Raw genomic sequence first — 21018 nt, forward strand, 5'->3', positions numbered from 1 at the left:
GATGGTCAGGGAGAACATTCCAAGGGCGAGGGGCAATGGAGCAGAATGTTCGGTTCCCCATAGTACGTAAACGTGTCTTGGGGACTTAAAGCAAGACATGAGGTCACTGATGTAGGTGGGACTCAATCCATTCAAGGCTTTAATTACTAGGAGGAGAGTTCAGCAAGGATGTGGAGATGTGGGCTGACGTATTGGTCCTGGTCAGGACTCTTGGCAGCACTATTCTGGAGAAGTTGTAGCCTCTGAAGTGACTTGGCTGGAAGGCCCCGAACAGAGCGTTACCATAATTGATCCGGGAGAAGATGAAGTCGTGGACGATTTTCTCTGCATCTGACTGGAAGAGTGATGGTTTGAGCCGGGCGAATGGTGTGGGTGTACCCCAACAATGGAATGGTGTGGGTGTATACCGGTCATTGAAAATATTAATGCGAGTAGACCGCTCATTAGCCAGCTGAGGATGACATCATCCTCTATGAGGAAATAGCAAGCATTTTTTAAGGTTATTTTTTCTCCACTTCATGCTTTGGCCACAAATACCAGTATATATATTTTTTCCTTTATTTAACTAGGCAAGTCAGTTAAAAACAAAATAACAAATTCTTATTTACAATGACTGCCTCCCCCGGCCAAACCCGGACAACGCTGAGCCAATTGTGCGCCGCCCTATGGGACTCCCAATCACGGCTGGATGTGATTCAGCGTGGATTCAAACCAGGCACTGTAGTGACACCTCTTGCACTGAGATGCAGTGCCTTAGACTGCTGTGCCACTCGGGAGTATAGGATGAGTCAACAACATTATTTGTGAAAGAGTTAACAGAATATGCACTTTTAAAAGTGAGATTTAAAACTGGAACCTTTTCTCTCAGCCTCAAAGCAAAATGTGTTGAGTAGCAGGAAATTAGCTTTAAAACAACAAACTATTCTCTCATCCCCATGGCAAAATGTGTAGAATTGCAGCAAATTAGCTTTAAAATGGCAAAATCTTCTCTGACTCATGACAAAATGTGTAAAATAGCATTATAAAACAGCACATTTTTCTACGTGCCCAATCACATGTGTTGAAATGCAGGAAGTTAGCTATTTTTCCTGAAAATAATCAGTTAAAAATGTATATCAAAGAGGATAGGCCTAATGATGTTTTTATGATGATGATGATGGACTTATGATGGTGATTGACCAATAATTAGATAAACTGTGTGCTATTTGCATAATAAGTTAATTGCAACCCAGTTATGATTTAATAAGATCACACCTAACCCAACGTCTAACAGACAACCTGGCTTGCGGCTTTTGCATAGGCTATCAGAGGAAATCTGACAACTGGAAATCTACCTGCTCTGTTACAGAAATCCCCATCCGAAAACGAAACCCCTGTAAAATAAATACAATTATTTTGACTTGAGACTGTCAAACAGGCAGTATAACGGTACTCTGCCACCGGATGGTTGCTCGAGCATGCTCGCTTTGGTCCTGACGTCAGCAAGAGTGTAGTGCGGATCCAAACGCACTCTCCCTCCTCGGTTCATTGTGAGTGGCAAGCTAAACGATGCGAGCGCTCGTAGCTGTTGCCGCCGCCCTGTAGAGTTTCCCCACCCGAGGACCAAGCACAACGACACTGACAAAGAGACCGTGTGAGCGCAAGATACGAAGACAAGTCCTTTTTTTCAAACAAGTGTCAAACGTTGTCGTGGCGAATTTTTTCATGCTTTAACCAGTCATCGGCAGAGCGCGAGCGAGAGAGGGAGAACGAGAGCGAGTCAGCCTAGAGACGGATAAGGAAGCAATAGGGGGGAAATAATTGCTCGTATATTTCGGTCCTCGCCAACCGTTACTTTGGATATCAAGAAGATCAGAGGTTGTGTAGCCATGGGATGTACACTGAGCGCCGAGGAGAGAGCGGCTTTGGACAGGAGCAAGGCTATCGAGAAAAACCTCAAAGAAGATGGAGTCACAGCCGCGAAAGACGTAAAACTACTCCTGCTCGGTAAGATTATTCGGAAGGAGGGGTGGCCGGCCCCTGTCGATCGGCTTCCTGGTTGCTTGTCCGTAGTCTGAAGTGTCCAAATCACACACCTGCATTCTGGTTACATAGCCAGACGCTTATCAGACTATTAATATAAATGAACATTTCAACATTGATGTAACGTTACTTTATACCCCCTTGTCTCTTTTCATCCCTTCAGGGGCTGGGGAGTCAGGAAAAAGTACCATCGTGAAACAGATGAAGTAAGTGCCACGGTCTAATAATTATTTGCATTGAATGTGTGTGATGTATACTCATGAAAGGCTAAACACACACACACACACACACACACACACACACACACACACACACACACACACACACACACACACACACACACACACACACACACACGGGGCTAGAGTAGGCTTTTATTAGTAGCTTGAGAAAGGTTTATTTGGTCCGTGACATTTCCAAATATGTTTTACCTTTTCTGGTGAGAAGAGCTTATTGACTGAAACCGACAGCGTTGCGGGTTAAGGGAAAATATCGATGAGCTGTTCACAAAAAATGGTGCTGAAATCAGAATCTGTTTTGCCAATACAGCTAATGCACGTTAGCTTTCACTGACAGCTTGTGTCAGTCTGTAAATTAATAAACCGTACAATGACCAGTTCCGAGAATACACCTCTCTCAATTCGGCATGTTGTTTCTCCCAGATATGTCTCCTGTCTCTTCAATGTATGATCTCGTGGCGGGCAAGCAAACGGCTTCACAATTTAGAGAAATATTAATGTTATAGGCTATAAATGTAACTGGGGTATATTACGACTGGAGAGCTTTTGTGGGAGATATCTGCTGGTTTTAACGTTTGTTGCTGTCAATGGCAAATTAGTTGATTTTGTGAAGTCAACCCAAGTGATACAGGCTACAGTGAGCTCCAAAAGTATTGGGACAGTGACACATTTTTTGTTGTTTTGACCCTGTACTCCAGGACTTTGGATTTGACATGATACAATGCCTATGAGGTTAAAATGGAGACTGTTAGATTTAATTGTAGATTTTTTTTACCATATCGTGAACCGTTTATAAATGTCAGCACTTTTTGTACATAGTATTGGGTTAAATTCACTTATATGTGTATTGAAGTATTCCTAGCAGGCAGTGATTACATCAAGCTAGTTTCAGATTCTTTTCTGTCCAATAAAAATTCATGGTAAATAATGTATTGTGTAATTTTTGAGTCACTTTTATTGTAAATAAGAATATAAAATGTTTATAAACACCTCTGCATTAATGTGGATGCTACCATGATTACAGATAGTCCTGAATGAATCTTAAATAATGATGAGTAAGAAAGTTACAGACGCAATATCATACCCCCTCCAAAAAATGCTAACCTTGCCTGTTATTGTAATGGTGAGAGGTTAGCATGTCTTGGGGGTATGATATATAATGCTAACCTTGCCTGTTATTGTAATGGTGAGAGGTTAGCATGTCTTGGGGGTATGATATAAAATGCTAACCTCCCCTGTTATTGTAATGGTGAGAGGTTAGCATGTCTTGGGGGTATGATATAAAATGCTAACCTTGCCTGTTATTGTAATGGTGAGAGGTTAGCATGTCTTGGGAAACATATTCTATTCTTCTTTACAATAAAAGTGACTCCAAAATGACACAATACATTATTGACCATTAGTTTCTATTGGGCACAAAATAATCTGAAACACAACCAATACTTTTGGAGCTTACTGTAATTGATGAATGTTAAAGATTAAATTACATTTTTTTCAAACACATTTATGTAGGCTATCTGAGCGAATAAATGGGTGGGAACTTCACACTGCAATTTTAATTTGCCTGCCTTATAGCCAACACCCTTTCTTGCCTTTAATCAATCAATTAATCAATCAATCATGCCATTTCAGATATTCAACTAATTAAGAATTCAGATGAATGTTATGATGACTGGTCCTCATTACAGTGTTATAGTTAGTTGTAATAACTCATAACTAGTGGTAAATGCAGTCGGTAATTACAAATTAAAATGCTTGTTACAAATAGGCAAGTTTCCATTACATTCACCAATTTAGTGTTTTGTTTCCTATCAGCAACATTCGATTCAGTAACATCTGTCGCAAGGTTGTAATCTCTTGTGGACAGATGCGCTGGCTGTCCAAGATTAGAAAGGTTGGATAGGCTCTAATTACCAACCCATGAATGCGCACTCTACAAAATCTCCACTCAGTGTTGTTGCTAGCCGTTGCCCCCCAAAAGTGTGCCATTTTGGTTAATTTGGTTGAGTTTCAAAAACAGATCAGATATAGGTCAACCTCACTGACTGGGGTCTACCATATGGGTGTCATCCAAGATTATATATATAAAAGAATACTTATAAATAATGTGTATGTTGCCCATTATGTCAACCTGAACCTCCTTGCCATTGAAGTGGGAGGATAAACCCACTAGTACACCACGGAGTACATGTACTATCTGCATAAGTACAATTTAATTACTAGGTGATAGGGTTGGGCGGTATCCAGATTTTCATATCGTCATACCATCCTTCTCTAATCCCGAGATTTAACTTCTCTAGGGCCAGTGGGACGATTTCGTCCCACCTACGTAACAGCCAGTGGAATCCCGTGGCGCGTTATTCAAATACCTTAGAAATGCTATTACTTCAATTTCTCAAACATATGGCTATTTTACACCATTTTAAAGACAAGACTCTCGTTAATCTAACCACACTGTCCGATTTCAAAAAGGCTTTACAACGAAAGCAAAACATTAGATTATGTCAGCAGAGTACCCAGCCAGAAATAATCAGACACCCATTTTTCAAGCTAGCATATAATGTCACAAAAACCCAGAAGACAGCTAAATGCAGCACTAACCTTTGATGATCTTCATCAGATGACAATCTTAGGACATTATGTTATACAATACATGCATGTTTTGTTCAATCAAGTTCATATTTATATCAAAAACCAGCTTTTTACATTAGCATGTGACGTTCAGAACTAGCATACTTCCGGTGAATTTACTAAATTACTCACGATAAACGTTCACAAAAAACATAACAATTATTTTAAGAATTATAGATACAGAACTCCTCTATGCACTCGCTATGTTCGATTTTAAAATAGCTTTTCGGTGAAAGCACATTTTGCAATATTCTAAGTAGATAGCCCGGCATCACAGGGCTAGCTATTTAGACACCCACCAAGTTTAGCCCTCACCAAAGTCAGATTTACTATAAGAAAAATGTTATTACCTTTGCTGTTCTTCGTCAGAATGCACTCCCAGGACTTCTACTTCAATAACAAATGTTGGTTTGGCTCAAAATAATCCATAGTTATGTTCAAATATCCTCTGTTTTGTTCGTGCGTTCAAGACACTATCCGAAGTGTAAAGAAGGGTGACGCGCACGACGCGTTTCGTGACAAAAAAATTCTAAATATTCCATTACCGTACTTCGAAGCATGTCAACCGCTGTTTAAAATCCATTTTTATGCCATTTTTCTCGTAAAAAAGCGATAATATTCTGACCGGGAATCTGTGTTTTAGTACAAAGAGAGAGAAAATAAAAACATGGGGTCGCCTCGTGCACGCGCCTCAGTCTCATAGTACTCTGACCGACCACTATCCAAACGCGCTAATGTTTTTCAGCCAGGGGCTGCCTCGACATCATTCAGCTTTTTCCCGGGTTCTGAGAGCCTATGGGAGCCGTAGGAAGTGTCACGTTACAGCAAAGATCCTAAGATTTCAATAAAAAGTATTTGATAACCAGATTAAATCGGGTACGTTTTTTATCCGGCCGTGTAAATACTGCCCCCTAGCCCTAACAGGTTAAGGTATTACCGGCTTGGTACACAAGGGGGTGCCAAAAGAACAGCAAAAAATCCCATTGGGCATCTATTATCAAAATGCTAACAAAATTAGCACAAGTAATAGCGAATTTCTATAGAGGCTGCTAGCTGAATATGCTAACGAGCGCAAACGAAAATAAACAAATTGCAAAGACAGGCAATCCAGCTCATGAAGTTATACAAGTATAGGTGGGTGATACCATGTATAGGTAGGTAATACCAAATGTAATTTTTGGTGAGTTCGCACATTTACAAGCGTATTTGAACAAGAGACATTGTGCAAATGAACAAAGTTTTGACGCATGCTTGTCTGAAGGAAGAACAGTACTGGCTCTCCAGCAGCATGTCTACAGCTGTTTCTGTATGGTGTCGCTAGGGCAATGGGCCTGCCTGCTAAGCTTCGGAGAAGAGGGGGGAGGAGTAGATGGGCCGAGAATGGAGTTAAGAAAAAACGCAAGGAAATCAAGATAGCACTTCTCAAACACAGCAGAAAGCTAACACAATATGATGCCCCGTTACCTTATTAATTCAGCCACTTAAAAAAAAGATCAAATGCATAAGAAAATATCTTGCCGCGTTTTGTAAATGTAGATCTAAAATGCTTATTGGAATTTATGCTCGGCATCAGACACATTTTGTGCTTCAGTTGCACTTTTAAATTCTAATGAGAATTCACAAACTGCATTCTCTCAGCAGACAGCGCTCTGACTGATATGTAGCTACTTTTCTCTGGTACTTTTCTCGGTGTAGCCAGCCTAATTTTTCTCCAGGAAAATGCTAGATTATCTTTAAGCAATACATTGGTAATTGTAGCTGGCTACATTCTTTATATGATAGGCCTAAACATTCGAAATATGATAGCCATGCTTCATTTTTGCAAAAAATACCTTGCTTTCCACTGTATGCTCATTTACTTATGTGGCTGCCATCCAAATACAGTGGGGGGAAAAAGTATTTGATCCCCTAGCTGATTTTGTACGTTTGCCCACTTACAAAGAAATGATCAGTCTATAATTTTAATGGTAGGTTTATTTGAACAGTGAGAGACAGAATAACAACAAAAAAATCCAGAAAAACGCATGTCAAAAATGTTATAAAATGATTTGCATTTTAATGAGGGAAATAAGTATTTGACCCCTCTGCAAAACATGACTTAGTACTTGGTGGCAAAACCCTTGTTGGCAATCACAGGAGGGATTTTGTCCCACACCTCTTTGCAGATCTTCTCCAAGTCATTAAGGTTTCGAGGCTGACGTTTGGCAACTCGAACCTTCAGCTCCCTCCACAGATTTTCTATGGGATTATGGTCTGGAGACTGGCTAGGCCACTCCAGGACCTTAATGTGCTTCTTCTTGAGCCACTCCTTTGTTGCCTTGGCCGTGTGTTTTGCATCATTGTCATGCTGGAATACCCATCCACGACCCATTTTCAATGAGCCTGGCTGAGGGAAGGATGTTCTCACCCAAGATTTGACGGTACATGGCCCTGTCCATCGTCCCTTTGATGCAGTGAAGTTGTCCTGTCCCCTTAGCAGAAAAACACCCCCAAAGCATAATGTTTCCACCTCCATGTTTGACGGTGGAGATGGTGTTCTTGGGGTCATAGACAGCATTCCTACTCCTCCAAACACGGCGAGTTGAGTTGATGCCAAAGAGCTCCATTTTGGTCTCATCTGACCACAACACTTTCACCAGTTGTCCTCTGAATCATTCAGATGTTCATTGGCAAACTTCAGACGGGAATGTATATGTATTCTTGAGCAGGGGGACCTTGTGGGTGCTGCAGGATTTCAGTCCTTCACGGCGTAGTGTGTTACCAATTGTTTTCTTGGTGACTATGGTCCCAGCTGCCTTGAGATCATATACAAGATCCTCCCGTGTAGTTCTGGGCTGATTCCTCACCGTTCTCATGATCATTGCAACTCCACGAGGTGAGATCTTCCATGGAGCCCCAGGCCGAGGGATATTGACAGTTCTTTTGTGTTTATTCCATTTGCGAATAATCGCACCAAATGTTGTCACCTTCTCACCAAGCTGCTTGGCGATGGTCTTGTAGCCCATTCCAGCCTTGTGTAGGTCTACAATCTTGTCCCTGACATCCTTGGAGAGCTCTTTGGTCTTGGCCATGGTGGAGAGTTTGGAATCTGATTGATTGATTGCTTCTGTGGACAGATGTCTTTTTTACAGTTAACAAGCTGCAGTTAGGAGCTCGTTACCTGTATAAAAGACACCTGGGAGCCAGAAATCTTTCTGATTGAGAGGGGGTCAAATACTTATTTCCCTCATTAAAATCCTAATCAATTTATAACATTTTAGACATGCTTTTTTCTGGATTTTTGTTGTTGTTATTCTGTATCTCACTTTTCATATAAACCTACCATTCAAATTATAGACTGATCCTTTCTTTATCAGTGGGCAAACGTACAAAATCAGCAGGGGATCAAATACTTTTCCCCCCCCACTGTAGTGTTGCACTTCTGTTGTCATATGATGAAAAGGAAGCTATTTTCTGCCTAATGTGTTGGACTAATGTATTTTCTGGGAAGAAAAACTATAGTTGCATGTCCCTGATCACTCTGTCCAACAACAAAAAACACAACCCTGTCAATACACACCTGGACTCAACCGCTCCTGCTATATCCCATTGTGCTATTTACAAACAAACAGGTGACTGGCTCAACTGTCCAGGGGAACTACAGTAAGATTCATCATGTAGAATTATTTGACAGGTGAAATGAAAAACGTAATCTGCTTCATCTCCTAACCATTGCATATGCAGGTACAGGTACTGCAGGTACAGTGCCTTCGGAAAGTATTCAGACCCCTTGAAAATGTCTACATTTTGTTACGTTACATTACAGCCTTATTCTAAAATGTATTAAATAAATAAAGATCCTCAGCAATCTACACACAATACCCCATAATGACAAAGCAAAAACAGGTTTTAGAATTTTTTTCAAATATATAAAACAAAAAAAATCTGAAATACCTTATTTACTTACACTACCATTCAAAAGTTTGGGGTCACTTAGAAATGTCCTTGTTTTTTAAAGAAAAGCTATTTTTTGTCACCTAAAATAACATAACATTAATCAGAAATACAGTGTAGACATTGTTAATGTTGTAAATGACTATTATAGCTGGAAATGGCAGATTTTCTCATGGAATATCTACATAGGCGTACAGAGGCCCATTATCAGCAACCATCACTCCTGTGTTCCAATGGCATGTTGTGTTAACTAATCCAAGTTTATCATTTTAAAAGGCTAATTGATCATAAGAAAACCCTTTTGCAATTATGTTAGCACAGCTGAAAACTGTTGTTCTGATAAAGAAGCAATAAAACTGGCCTTCTTTAGACTAGTTGAGTATCTGGAGCATCAGCATTTGTGGGTTCGATTACAGGCCCAAAATAGCCAGTAACAAAGAACTTTCTTCTGAAACTCGTCATTCTATTCTTGTTCTGAGAAGTGAAGGTTATTACATGCGAGAAATTTCCAAGAAACTGAAGATCTCGTACAGAGCGGTGTACTACTCCCTTCACAGAACAGCGCAAACAGTCTCTAACAAGAATAGAAAGAGGAGTGGAAGGCCCCGGTGCACAACTGAGCAAGAGGACAAGTACATTAGAGTGTCTAGTTTGAGAAACAGATGCCTCACAAGTCCTCAACTGGCAGTTTCATTAAATAGTACCCGCAAAACACCAGTCTCAACGTCAACAGTGAAGAGGCGATTCTGGGATGCTGGCCTTCTAGGCAGAGTTATCTCAGACTGGCCAATATGTATAGTGTGTGTGTGTGTGTGTGTGTGTGTGTGTGTGTGTGTGTGTGTGTGTGTGTGTGTGTGTGTATGCATGTGTCTGTGCCAATGTTTGTGTTGCTTCACAGTCCCCGCTGTTCCATAAGGTGTTTTTTTATCTGTTTTTTAAATCTAATTTTATTGAAATTGCCATTGAAAAACTTTGCTGGCTATTCTGGCAGACTATATAAAAAAATTATGGCACGTGAGACATCTGTCTGATTCACGCCTGTCTGAGTGGACTAATCTATTGCAGAGGCCGTGGGGGTGGCATACCAGTATCACCAGTAGTACATTTACCATTAACTCCCATAATTTCTAATCTACGTTTGTTTGGTTACGGTAATTTCTGTTAATGTATTCAATATATTATTATTACAGTCTTACCGTTGTCGTTGTAGGAGTGAACAGGTTGTTTGTAGAGCGCACAACATAGGCTACACTTGTGAGAGGTTTTGGGGGGGTTTATTTCATTCCATTTACAAGTTGTCAATTTGGGCTTCTGTCAATCTTGAGTAAGGACACGCACTTGATTACACATACAACTTGGCCTAGGCTTTTTTCTTCGCCTCACACTGTAGGTAAATAAAGTCTGCTTTTACATCCATTGAGAATGACAATAGTTCCTCAACGTAGCCAATTTGAAAAATCTTTACAGCTCTCTCCCTTTCGATAAGCACTCATCATGAAAGGGGGAAAAATGTTATACTCTGGTCGGGTGGAAACGTCATAAAATTGGCCTTCCTGATTACTTCTTATCCCTTGCGCAAATAGCCTACAGCTGTGTCTGCCTGTCTGGAGCTGACTGGGGCAGGAAACTCTTGAGGGCCAAGAATATTTTATACAATGTTGAAAGTTTGCTAGCATGAGCTTTGGGGCTGACTAAGTTAATAGTTGATACAATGTTTCAAGTTCCTTGCAGACAGGCCATGCGTAGCCAATGTGATTTATAAGATATTTCATTTTATCAGGATATTTACAGGCTGCAATATTTTTATTTGTTGGCTTTATATAGGCTATTTTTACATACTGGCAATGGAAATTTTTACATTTTCATTTTTAGTAATTTAGCAGACACTCTTATTCAGAGCAATTTACAGTAGTGAATGCATACATTTCATTAAAAAAAATTCTGTGCTGGCCCCCCATGGGAATCAAACACACAACCCTGGCGTTGCAAACACCATGCTCTACCAACTGAGCTACAGGGAAGGCTATAGAAGTTATTTTTGTATTTGTATCATTTTCATTTAGATAGAGTTTTGTTTAACCACATTACATTGATTTTGAGATATGAAGACCTTATTATCAATGAAATTTACATTTTACAAATTGGTGCATTTACCTTAAGATATCCAGTGGAACAACCACTTTACAATAGTACATCTATATCTTTTTTTTGGGGGGGGGGGTTCAGGTGATCCTTAAAGAGGTGGGGTTTCAGGTGTCTCCGGAAGGTGGTGATTGACTCCGCTGTCCTGGCGTCGTGAGGGAGCTTGTTCCACCATTGGGGTGCCAGAGCAGCGAACAGTTTTGACTGGGCTGAGCGGGAACTGTGCTTCCGCAGAGGTAGGGGGGCCAGCAGGCCAGAGGTGGATGAATGCAGTGCCCTTCTTTGGGTGTAGGGACTGATCAGAGCCTGAAGGTACGGAGGTGCCGTTCCCCTCACAGCTCCGTAGGCAAGCACCATGGTCTTGTAGCAGATGCGAGCTTCAACTGGAAGCCAGTGGAGTGTGCGGAGGAGCGGGGTGACGTGCGAGAACTTGGGAAGGTTGAACACCAGACAGGCTGCGGCGTTCTGGATGAGTTGTAAGGGTTTAATGGCACAGGCAGGGAGCCCCGCCAGCAGCGAGTTGCAGTAATCCAGACGGGAGATGACAAGTGCCTGGATTAGGACCTGCGCCGCTTCCTGTGTGAGGCAGGGTCGTACTCTGCGAATGTTGTAGAGCATGAACCTACAGGATCGGGTCACCGCCTTGATGTTAGCGGAGAACGACAGGGTGTTGTCCAGGGTCATGCCAAGGCTCTTAGCACTCTGGGAGGAGGACACAATGGAGTTGTCCACCGTGATGGCGAGATCATGGAACGGGCAGTCCTTCCCCGGGAGGAAGAGCAGCTCCTTCTTGCCGAGGTTCAGCTTGAGGTGGTGATCCGTCATCCACACTGATATGTCTGCCAGACATGCAGAGATGCGATTCATCACCTGGTTATCAGAAGGGGGAAAGGAGAAGATTAATTGTGTGTCGTCTGCGTAGCAATTATAGGAGAGACCATGTGAGGATATGACAGAGCCAAGTGACTTGGTGTATAGCGAGAATAGGAGAGGACCTAGAACTGTTCCATGAAAATGTGCATATGAAAAAATCATAACTGGCACACAGATCAGTAGAAATGTTAAGATAACTTGGCATTCCAAATGGAAAAGGTTGCCGACCGCTGGTGTGGCCTATAACCGGCAACTTCAGGAGCTTAAAGGCAGAATCTGCGAAGGCCAGCAGCAGCGGGCAGCAGGAGGAGGAGGGTGGGAACAGGTTTTTTTCTTCTGGTTTTTGATCTCTAGCTCCCTCTTTAGTAATTTGCATGTCTTAAAGCATTTAATAAGCTCAGTAGCCTACATATAGTTGATTTTATTCAAACCTAGGGTGTGTCTATATATGGAAAAATACACATTTGAAAGTTTTGACCAATCGATTAGTCAAAAGAACAGACGACTCTCGGTCGACCAAGATTTTTTTTCGTTGGGACAGCCCTTCTTTTTATCTCCTTTTTAACATTACAAGTAACAATGGAAATCAACAACGTCTCTGTCTTTATCTGTTTCTTTCTTCTAAGCGTTTTCCCATCCTGGAGTCTGAGAACTTGGGCTCAGTGCAAGTGTAACCGATGTGAAATGGCTAGTTAGTTAGCGGTGGTGTGCGCTAATAGCGTTTCAATCGGTGACGTCACTCGCTCTGAGACCTGAAGTGGTTGTTCCCCTTGTGTTGCAAGAGCCGCGGCTTTTGTGGCGCAATGGGTAACGATGCTTCGTGGGTGTCAGTTGTTGATGTGTGGAAGGGTCCCTGGTTCGAGCCCGGGTTGGGGCGAAGAGAGGGACGGAACCTACACAGTTACACAAGAGGCATCACTACAGTCCCTGGTTTGAATCCAGGCTGAATCACATCCGGCCTTGATTGGGAGTTCAATAGGGCGACACATAATTAGCCCAGTGTCGTCCGGGGTAGGCCATCATTGTAAATAAGAATTTGTTCTTAACTGACTTGCCAAGTTAAATAAAGGTTCAATAAAATGTTTACAAAAATAACTTATGGGAATCTGTGGTAGAGAAGAAGAATGTATGACAATTTAGCATAGACACTCTACATTAACCTACTAATACTAGTTATCATTATAATGATTTCTATAGTTTAGGCCTATAGCTAGGCCTAGCTACCTAGGTAGATGTTGCGTTATACAGCTAGCAATAATAGTACTTGCTAACATTAAGTTAGCAGGTGTTTACATTGAAAATTAACTAACCTTACTCATAGGTTTGTTGACACAAGTAGCTAGCTAGCTAACCTTATAACAGTGGTTATCAACCGGTCAATCGCAATCAACTGGTCGATCTCTGAGATATTCGTAGTCGATCACCAAACGTTTCTGTAAAAAACAACAACAATAAAGCCTAGCGTTCTTATTTTTTATTTTTTTTGTTTAGCGCTGTTGGCGATAGGTGCACTTGATTTAGCAGCCCTAGCGCCTGGAGTGTTCCCATTTTGAACCATTTCATGTCTGAAGGTATAGCGCAAATCAAGTACAGCTGTACACCTATCTGGCCAATCAGATAGCTCAGATCACCGTGTGTCCACAGTTTCCTTGAGCAATAGGCCAAATGCTTCATTCCAGCACTGCAGCTGCAATGAATGAGTATAGCATAGTGTTTCGATAAGCTTGCGTTGTTAACATTAGTGGCGTGAGTCTTTTTTAATATCAAGGAATATTTCACTTTCTCTGGCCATAGAGTGACAACATGAATTTATCCATGAGGCAGGAGACTGTGTTCGCCTTTTCTCAGCGGATGGAGAGCGGAGGGACGATGAGTCGGGTGAGAGGCAGTCTCCTTGCTCCTCCCTCCTGACACCACCCCATGGCAAAATGGATAGAATGGTAGGAAATAAGCTGTAAAACTGTTTTTTTTCTTCTCCCTGCCCCATGGAAAAATGAGTAGAATTGCATGAAATTTGTTATAAAACTGCAACATTTTCTCTACGCCCCATGGCAAAATGTCAACGGGCGGGGCCACTGAAATGGGGGGGGGGGGGGGGGGGGGGGCAACCAAATCTCTCTTAGGGCCCCCAAAGAGCTAGAAACGGCCCTGGTTAGAAAACTAGCTAGCTAATCCCAAAAAACTCTACTAGTTGCATGGAAAGTCTAACACTAGGCTAGCTGACAAACATTAGCTAGTTAACTACCTATGGGAAATCGTCCAGCGTCATTTCTGTATCCAGTGAAGCAAAACAAATTGCATGAAAAACATACCTTCTCTCTCCTATGTTGGTGCTTTGTTTCTTTTGAGGCAATCTCTTGTCTGGATTTTGAATACTGACGTGTTAGGGGACAAAATTAAACTGTGGTTCTGGTATTATAGAGAAGCTTCTCAGGAACAGACCCTTTCAATTCATGAGGATAGGACTTACCATTGCTTCAATATCTAATTTGTAAGTGATCAGAAAACGTCAAAAAGGTCACGGACAGTTGAATGTTAAGCCCTAGTCAATAATGGCACCAAATCACCTGTCTGGATTCTTAAATTCAACACGTTTTGTCCAATATCTCAAGATAATGTGGTCTTATTGTTATTACATTTTCAGGGCTGATGTAGAACACAGAGATGATTCAAATAAAAGTAAAAATTCTTAAATGAAAATGCTATATTATGCAAATTGTGCACTTAATATGCAATTTAGGCAGTACGGGATACATAATTACAATAATTTAAACCCAATAATTTAAGATATGGTGGTCATATTATTAACAAATCTTCATGCTTTGTGAAAAAATATACTACTTTATGCATCCCCACACACATTACCCCCACCAACACACTCACACACAGCCCCCCCCCCCCCTCCCCCCACACACACACACACACACCCATCACAACACACATCACACAAAGCCTAACACAGAGACACACAGCCTAACATTTCTCACTAAGTCTGAACTGTAACACAGAGGGCTACTAGTCAAATAGCATAGATTACTTTTAAGGTAGGCCTACACCTGAGTTGGGTCACAGACTATCCATGGTATTCATCAGATACTCTTGTGGCCGCTGTGACAATAAAAATAAATGTTTAAAAAAATGGAGGCAGTCGGGAGGAGGCAAGATCAGGTAGGTCTGTCCTAACCAATGAGAGGGTAGATATGCACTTGAACAACAGGTGCAGTAGTTACCCCAGCCACAAAGTTAGCTATGTCGTAAAAATGATTTGGGGGTTTTAATTTAAAGTTAGGGTTTGGCATAAGGTAGCAGTGTAGTTAAGGTTAGGGTCATACAAAAACATACAAAAATAAATAAAAGGTTAGGGTTAGGTTTAAAATCACATTTTAAGAAGAGAAATTCTAGAAATAGGCACGGTTTATGACTTTGTGGCTGTGGTAAAGTTACGACCAGGCACAACTCTAATATAAAGTGTTTTTTCTCAAAGTTGCTGGGATGTCTCGTGTCCTACTTACATCAGTACACTCGTAACAACCCAATCATTACCAAACAGCTATTCTATCAAATAAGCCACACGTACCAAATAAGCCATTGCATTTTTTGTTAACCAAATTCGACACTCTCACTGACCTCCATACAAAAACTTCTCGCTGGAGATGAAACTCTTTGGTTAGGTTACATTGTAAGGTTATTTTTGGTGTTGATGAGTTGCTATAGTGATGGGAGAATAAACTGCAGAAAATAATTAGCCTAAGCACAGAATAGACTGAGTGAGCTACCTGCTAGCCAGTTGCACAGAAAGACAGATAGGACACATTTTCAATTCACTGGTATTTAGCAATGTTTTTAATTGCGATTGTAGGGCTGTAGCCACTGAATATTGGTAGTTTATACTTGAAAGAATAAAACCATCACTCACAAAATTCGCTGCTGGCATAATACAGCCAGTGCCGTGCAGCGCTGCCTCTCGCCCGACTTGTCGCCTCAGTGAACGCGTCAAGCACTCCCACACAGCCAGCATGCAAGCAACCCCCACAACTCGTCTTATGTCTTTACATGCTTTAATTGTAAAAATCGATTAACTTTTAATGTGCCATGAACACATGATGATTGTCAAGCAAATCACTTAAAAAAATAGGTTACTTTCGCACATTCATCCAAAATAATTCAGCATCCGAACAGTGCACTGTGCACCCGCCAACTTTCCTTAAATTTGCAAGTGGATGCTGGCCTTCTAGGCAGGGTTGCAAAGAAAAAGCCATATCTCAGACTGGCCAATAAAAAGAAAAGATTAAGATGGGCAAAAGAACACAGACACTGGACAGAGGAACTCTGCCTAGAAGGCCAGCATCCCGGAGTCGCATCCCGAGGCCTCCCACTCCTCTCTCTATTCTGGTTAGAGCCAGTTTGTGCTGTTCTGTGAAGGGAGTAGTACACAGCATTGTACGAGATCTTCAGTTTCTTGGCAATTGTAGATATTCCATTAAAAATCAGCCGTTTCCAGCTACAGAGGTTCCTCCTTTAAAAGTTGTGAGCTTACACCGCAGGACTTAGAGGTACCCAGCGTCACGGCTTCATTGCTCCAGACCACCACAAGGGGGAGTTAGAGCACTCATTATGCATTTGGGTCCCAAGGTTTTTATATGACCAATCATAGCAAGTGGTTCCAATGACGAATTTGACACGGATCCACCCCTCTCTGGTGACTTTCTTCAGCAAAGATGGCTGACAAAACATTACGGGGAGGCAAATGTAAGTAGTTATAATGTCAAAACGAGTCAAGCAAAAAATATACAAATGAGAGGAATATGTTAGTTAATGTAGAGACAAACGATTGTGCATATTTTTTTGTCATAAAGTTAATTTACATAAATCGCTATTTTGCAAGTTTTTTTTCTGTCATATCCAAAACCAGGTGTATCAAACGCCATTCTGTGAATGATGCTGTGTCTGCATGTATTTATTACAATTATACACTTCAACTGTGTTTACCACTCCTGCTCCTGGGACATCAATGATTACACATTGTAACTATGCAATAGACTAGAAACATGATTTTGTAATTCATATACAGAATAGAAAACAGTACATCCTGCTAGCACGCCCACAAGCGTGCTGAATGACGTGTGGAAGAGAGCGAGGAATAGGATGGGAGTAACAATCCAGGCTATTTGCTCTGAGACCTGCATAATAATGTAATGAAACAAGCACGGAGCAGGTTTCGACCCCTCAACATTTTAGCCCGAAGTCCAGCATGCTATCGACTGTGCCCAAATGTATTAATTGGGGTTGGGGCCGATTGTGGCTAAAAACACTTTATCAATTGGAATCTTTAACATGTAGAAAGGGGAAAAAGTATTATTACTAGTTTTTCACAAGCGTAGCAGGATGGGCTGTTAGCTGAACAATAGACTATTCAACCTTTACTAAAGACTTGTCTCATAGCTGAGCTAGGTGTGACCCCCCCAACTATATCTTTCCACATTACCTACACACGTATCTACCCACACACGGTTAATGTTCTGATTTTTTTTTTTTTAATCTATGGTTCGAATTCAGGCTGTATCACATCCGACCGTAATTGGGAGTGCCATAGGGCGGCGCACAATTGGCCAGCAGGTTTGGCCGGGGTAGGCCTTCATTGGCCGGGGTAGGCTGGTGCTGAAAATATAGCTGTCTTGTTATGCAAGTGTTGCACACCAACAGATGGAGAAAACCTACACCAGTTGAGAAATTCATTTCAACAATAATCTTCATTTTAATTTGACTTTACAAACAATAAGAGTGCTTAATTGGAGTCTATTTCTTCAGAGCCTAGACCTATATAAATGAAATTAACTTAACAGAGTGAGATAGGCTATGAGGCTTTATTAGGCCAACTTACAATTGCAACTGGTCAAAAATGTAGCATCCTACATAAAATAATAATTTAAAGAAAAAAGGTCTGCACGTTAGATCTAAACATTGTAACTAATAATTAAAAGTGCACATTTGTAAATCCCAAACTCTAAAAGTAATTGGAAAGGTAAATGATGTGTGACACAATACAGAATGTAAACAAGAAGTAAACAAGATGCTGTGTTTTTATTTACAGTAGTCATGGACAACTGGAGGCATTTTGAAAACAGGTTTTCAAACACTTGTTTTTCACAACTGTAGCAGGTGTAGCCCATCATGCAAATGTTTCCTATTAGAACAATAGACTTTTTATAACCCGGCTACTGTTGGGAAAAATCCCCCAACTTGCAAAGTATTCGATGCTTAATAAGTTCTCTAAAGTGTTACATTTCTAACTCAAAACAGCAGTACAGTATTTATTCAGCATCATCTTTATGCTTTCGTAAATAAAATCAAATAAAATAATGAGAAAAAAGACATTCAAATGCAGATGTTTATATAAACTACATTTTAGTCGCACTTCCACCCAGCTCCACAACCACAGGTAAAACCTTGCTGAGATGATCAATGTATTTGTTGCATTGTTGTATCGTCAATTTCTCTAGTCAAAACATCTTGATGGCCTTGACCAGTTCATCTTTGAGCAAATTGCTCAATGGCCACAGTGTCATGTCTGCTCCCACTCCCCGTGCGCCGAATACAACAGGTGTAGACCTCACAGTGAAATGCTTACTTACAGGTATGTGTGTGTGTGTGTGTGTGTGTGTGTGTGTGTGTGTGTGTGTGTGTGGGTGGGTGTAGGTAAGTAAAGAAATAGAACAACAGTAAAATGACATTTGAAAATAAGAGTAGCAAGGCTATATACAGTAGCGAGGCTATAAAAGTAGTGAGGCTACATACAGACACCGGTTAGTCAGGCTGATTGAGGTAGTATGTACATGTAGATATGGTTAAAGTGACTATGCATATATGATGAACAGAGAGCAGCAGTAGCGTAAAAAGAGGGGTTGGCGGGTGGTGGGACACAATGCAGATTGCCCGGTTAGGCAATGTGCGGGAGCACTGGTTGGTCGGGCCAATTGAGATAGTATGTACAGTATGTTCCCCAGCTCTGTTTCCCAGCTCTGTTCCCCAGCTCTGTTCCCCAGCTCTGTTCCCCAGCTCTGTTCCCCAGCTCTGTTTCCCAGCTCTGTTCCCCAGCTCTGTTCCCCAGCTCTGTTCCCCAGCTCTGTTCCCCAGCTCTGTTCCCCGCTTCTGCATTTATTGTTTTTTTGTCTTTGTTTTCTTGTATGCTGACGCTGTTCCTGTCTCGTTCCATGTCCGTTCTTTATTAAATGTTTGACTCCCCGTACCTGCTTCATCTCTCCAGCATCAACTCATGTGACACACGGTTGATTCGTCTGTGAGGATGGCATTATTGAATGTCTGGCCAGCTTTGATCCATGCCTGGGCCTGCAGGATGAGAAGTTCTGTGTTTGTCAGATGAATCATTGGGTTGAAACTACAGAACAGTACAAAACAAGCAAACACACATGCTTAATGATCTGATCTTTTTTTTTAAACGTAAAATGTGCAGTATACAGTAAAGACCAGAAGTTGATTTATTTAAGCATTATTTTTAGCATTATTAGGCTACATTAAAGTATCGTAGCCTACTCTACCTGTTCATTTTCCTGGGCTTTCGAGTTCGGCGCTAAACAGGCATCTGATGATAGTGTTTGCGAATAGCACTGTCCATGACCAAAATCCACAAGTCTGCCAGTATTTTGGAAATGTCTGCAGTATATTTTCCATTCCTCCTGAAAGCCCTAATCTGCTCACTTAAATGAATAGAGATCCTGGTCATGGTGCTACAGTATAATCAAAGTGAGGACAATCTGCAATCTGCTGTATACTTTTTGCCTATTGTAACCTGAAAGTCATGCCTTTCCTCACCCCGCCCAAAACTACACCCTAAACACAGTTACCATTCCAAAACGAGCTGTTAATAAAAATTGTAATCACATTGCGACCAAAGAGAACAGACGGAATGGACATAGTTTTCATCAAACCAGCTTCTTTCTATGGTGCTACCCATTCCAGGGTTAGGACTGTAACCACCAGAGGACTTGAAAATGAGCCGGAGCTGAGAGGATCACCAAAACTAAAGGTATTTTGGTTTCAGAGCATTTTATAAAAAAAGAGAGAAGGTATGTAGCCTATCAATGTGTAGGCATACTGTATAATAAAATCGATAATTGTGTATTAAAAACGTGAATGTATTTTTGCAGAGCTTACAACCATGCGGACAACCATCCGTGGAGATCAGTGGATAAAGGGCTGGACAACGGGCCACACCGAAAAAAAAAAACACATGGTTGTCAAGAAAGCCGTTAGTTAAGCTAGATTGTTAAAATGTGTACGCAGCATTTGTGTGTTGGAGTCACTTTTAATTCTTAATTGATCTACCGTTTCTATCATAGGCCACTGTAATCGATGAGGGCTCAGGGCAGTACCATTCTGCTCATCTGATGAAGGTGCTCATTGGTGAGATTCAAACTTTGAAGACCGAGATCGAGTCATTGAAGGGAGACCAGCATAAGGTGCAGAGCCAGGTGGTATTGGTGGAGAGTCACACCTCATTGGTCCAGAGTCAGGTGGTATTGGTGGAGAGTCACACCTCATTGGTCCAGAGTCAGGTGGTATTGGTGGAGAATCACTCCTCATTAGTGGAGAGTCAGGTGGAGATGTGTAACCGAAGAGAGATACCACGAGTGGGCACAGAATACAAACTGGGTTGGATCCCGAGGCAAATGTGGCTTAACAGTGAACCTCCGGGTGTTTATCATTAATACTGTGTCTCAGAAGTTTCCGTCCATGACTGATGCAACCCGAAAAAGCATTAAAGACAGAGTTAATGAGTACTTGAGGTCACCGAGAAAGTCTGGACATGGCCTGCTCTCCCTTATGTAAGGAATTTGGCACTTTCCCATGTTTACTACAGTATGTACTGTATGCTCTGTTTCGTTAATAAAATATCTAAAAATACTATTTCAAAATTCTGATGTTTATTTAGTTATGGATCCATAACAAATTACTTGTTCAAATATGCCATGATATTCTTGAGATATGTGTTGAAGCAAGTGATGTCTGTTTTTTTGCCCTTTTCTCGCTCACTCTAGGTTAAATGAAAACGAGATCTCCAAAATATAGTTACTTTTTAAACAAAGTGATTATTATTATGAATTAATTTAGAATTATATAAAAGTTTCTTAGGATCTGTGAGAATATCTAACAGAAAATG

The 21018-nt window shown here is 41.2% G+C and overlaps 2 protein-coding genes across 3 annotated transcripts in view; one reads left to right on the top strand and one right to left on the bottom strand.

Moving 5' to 3' along the window:
• Positions 1-1530: 1530 nt before the first annotated feature.
• The window catches only part of LOC106573727 (guanine nucleotide-binding protein G(o) subunit alpha), a 160240-nt gene continuing 140752 nt past the window's right edge, over positions 1531-21018 (top strand). For both annotated transcript variants that reach the window (XM_014149043.3, XM_014149044.3), the window contains exons 1-2: positions 1531-1986; positions 2186-2228. In XM_014149043.3, coding sequence (XP_014004518.1) covers positions 1869-1986; positions 2186-2228 — 161 coding nt within the window. In that variant the 5' untranslated portion in view covers positions 1531-1868. The remainder of the gene's footprint in view (positions 1987-2185; positions 2229-21018) is intronic.
• LOC145861171 (uncharacterized) lies at positions 6185-15858 on the bottom strand. Its single transcript, XM_082963237.1, has 3 exons — positions 15757-15858; positions 11322-11837; positions 6185-6235 (listed from the first exon to the last, which is right to left on the bottom strand). The coding sequence occupies exons 1-3, from the start codon at positions 15856-15858 to the stop codon at positions 6185-6187; spliced, it is 669 nt and encodes a 222-aa protein (XP_082819363.1).

Source organism: Salmo salar, chromosome 16 (assembly GCF_965601325.2).
Source record: "Salmo salar chromosome 16, fSalSal1, whole genome shotgun sequence".
Taxonomy (NCBI): Eukaryota; Metazoa; Chordata; class Actinopteri; order Salmoniformes; family Salmonidae; genus Salmo; species Salmo salar.

Excerpts from the sequence above, each read along its gene's own strand:
- LOC145861171 (XM_082963237.1), bottom strand. The coding sequence starts at position 15,858 with ATGCTGGCTGTGTGGGAGTGCTTGACGCGTTCACTGAGGCGACAAGTC. Across the intron at positions 11,838-15,756 it reads TTATGCCAGCAGCGAATTTT|GTGATGAATCGCATCTCTGC; the intron begins GTGAGTGATGGT and ends TCTGATAACCAG. Across the intron at positions 6,236-11,321 it reads GCATCTGCTACAAGACCATG|CTTAGCAGGCAGGCCCATTG; the intron begins GTGCTTGCCTAC and ends TCTTCTCCGAAG.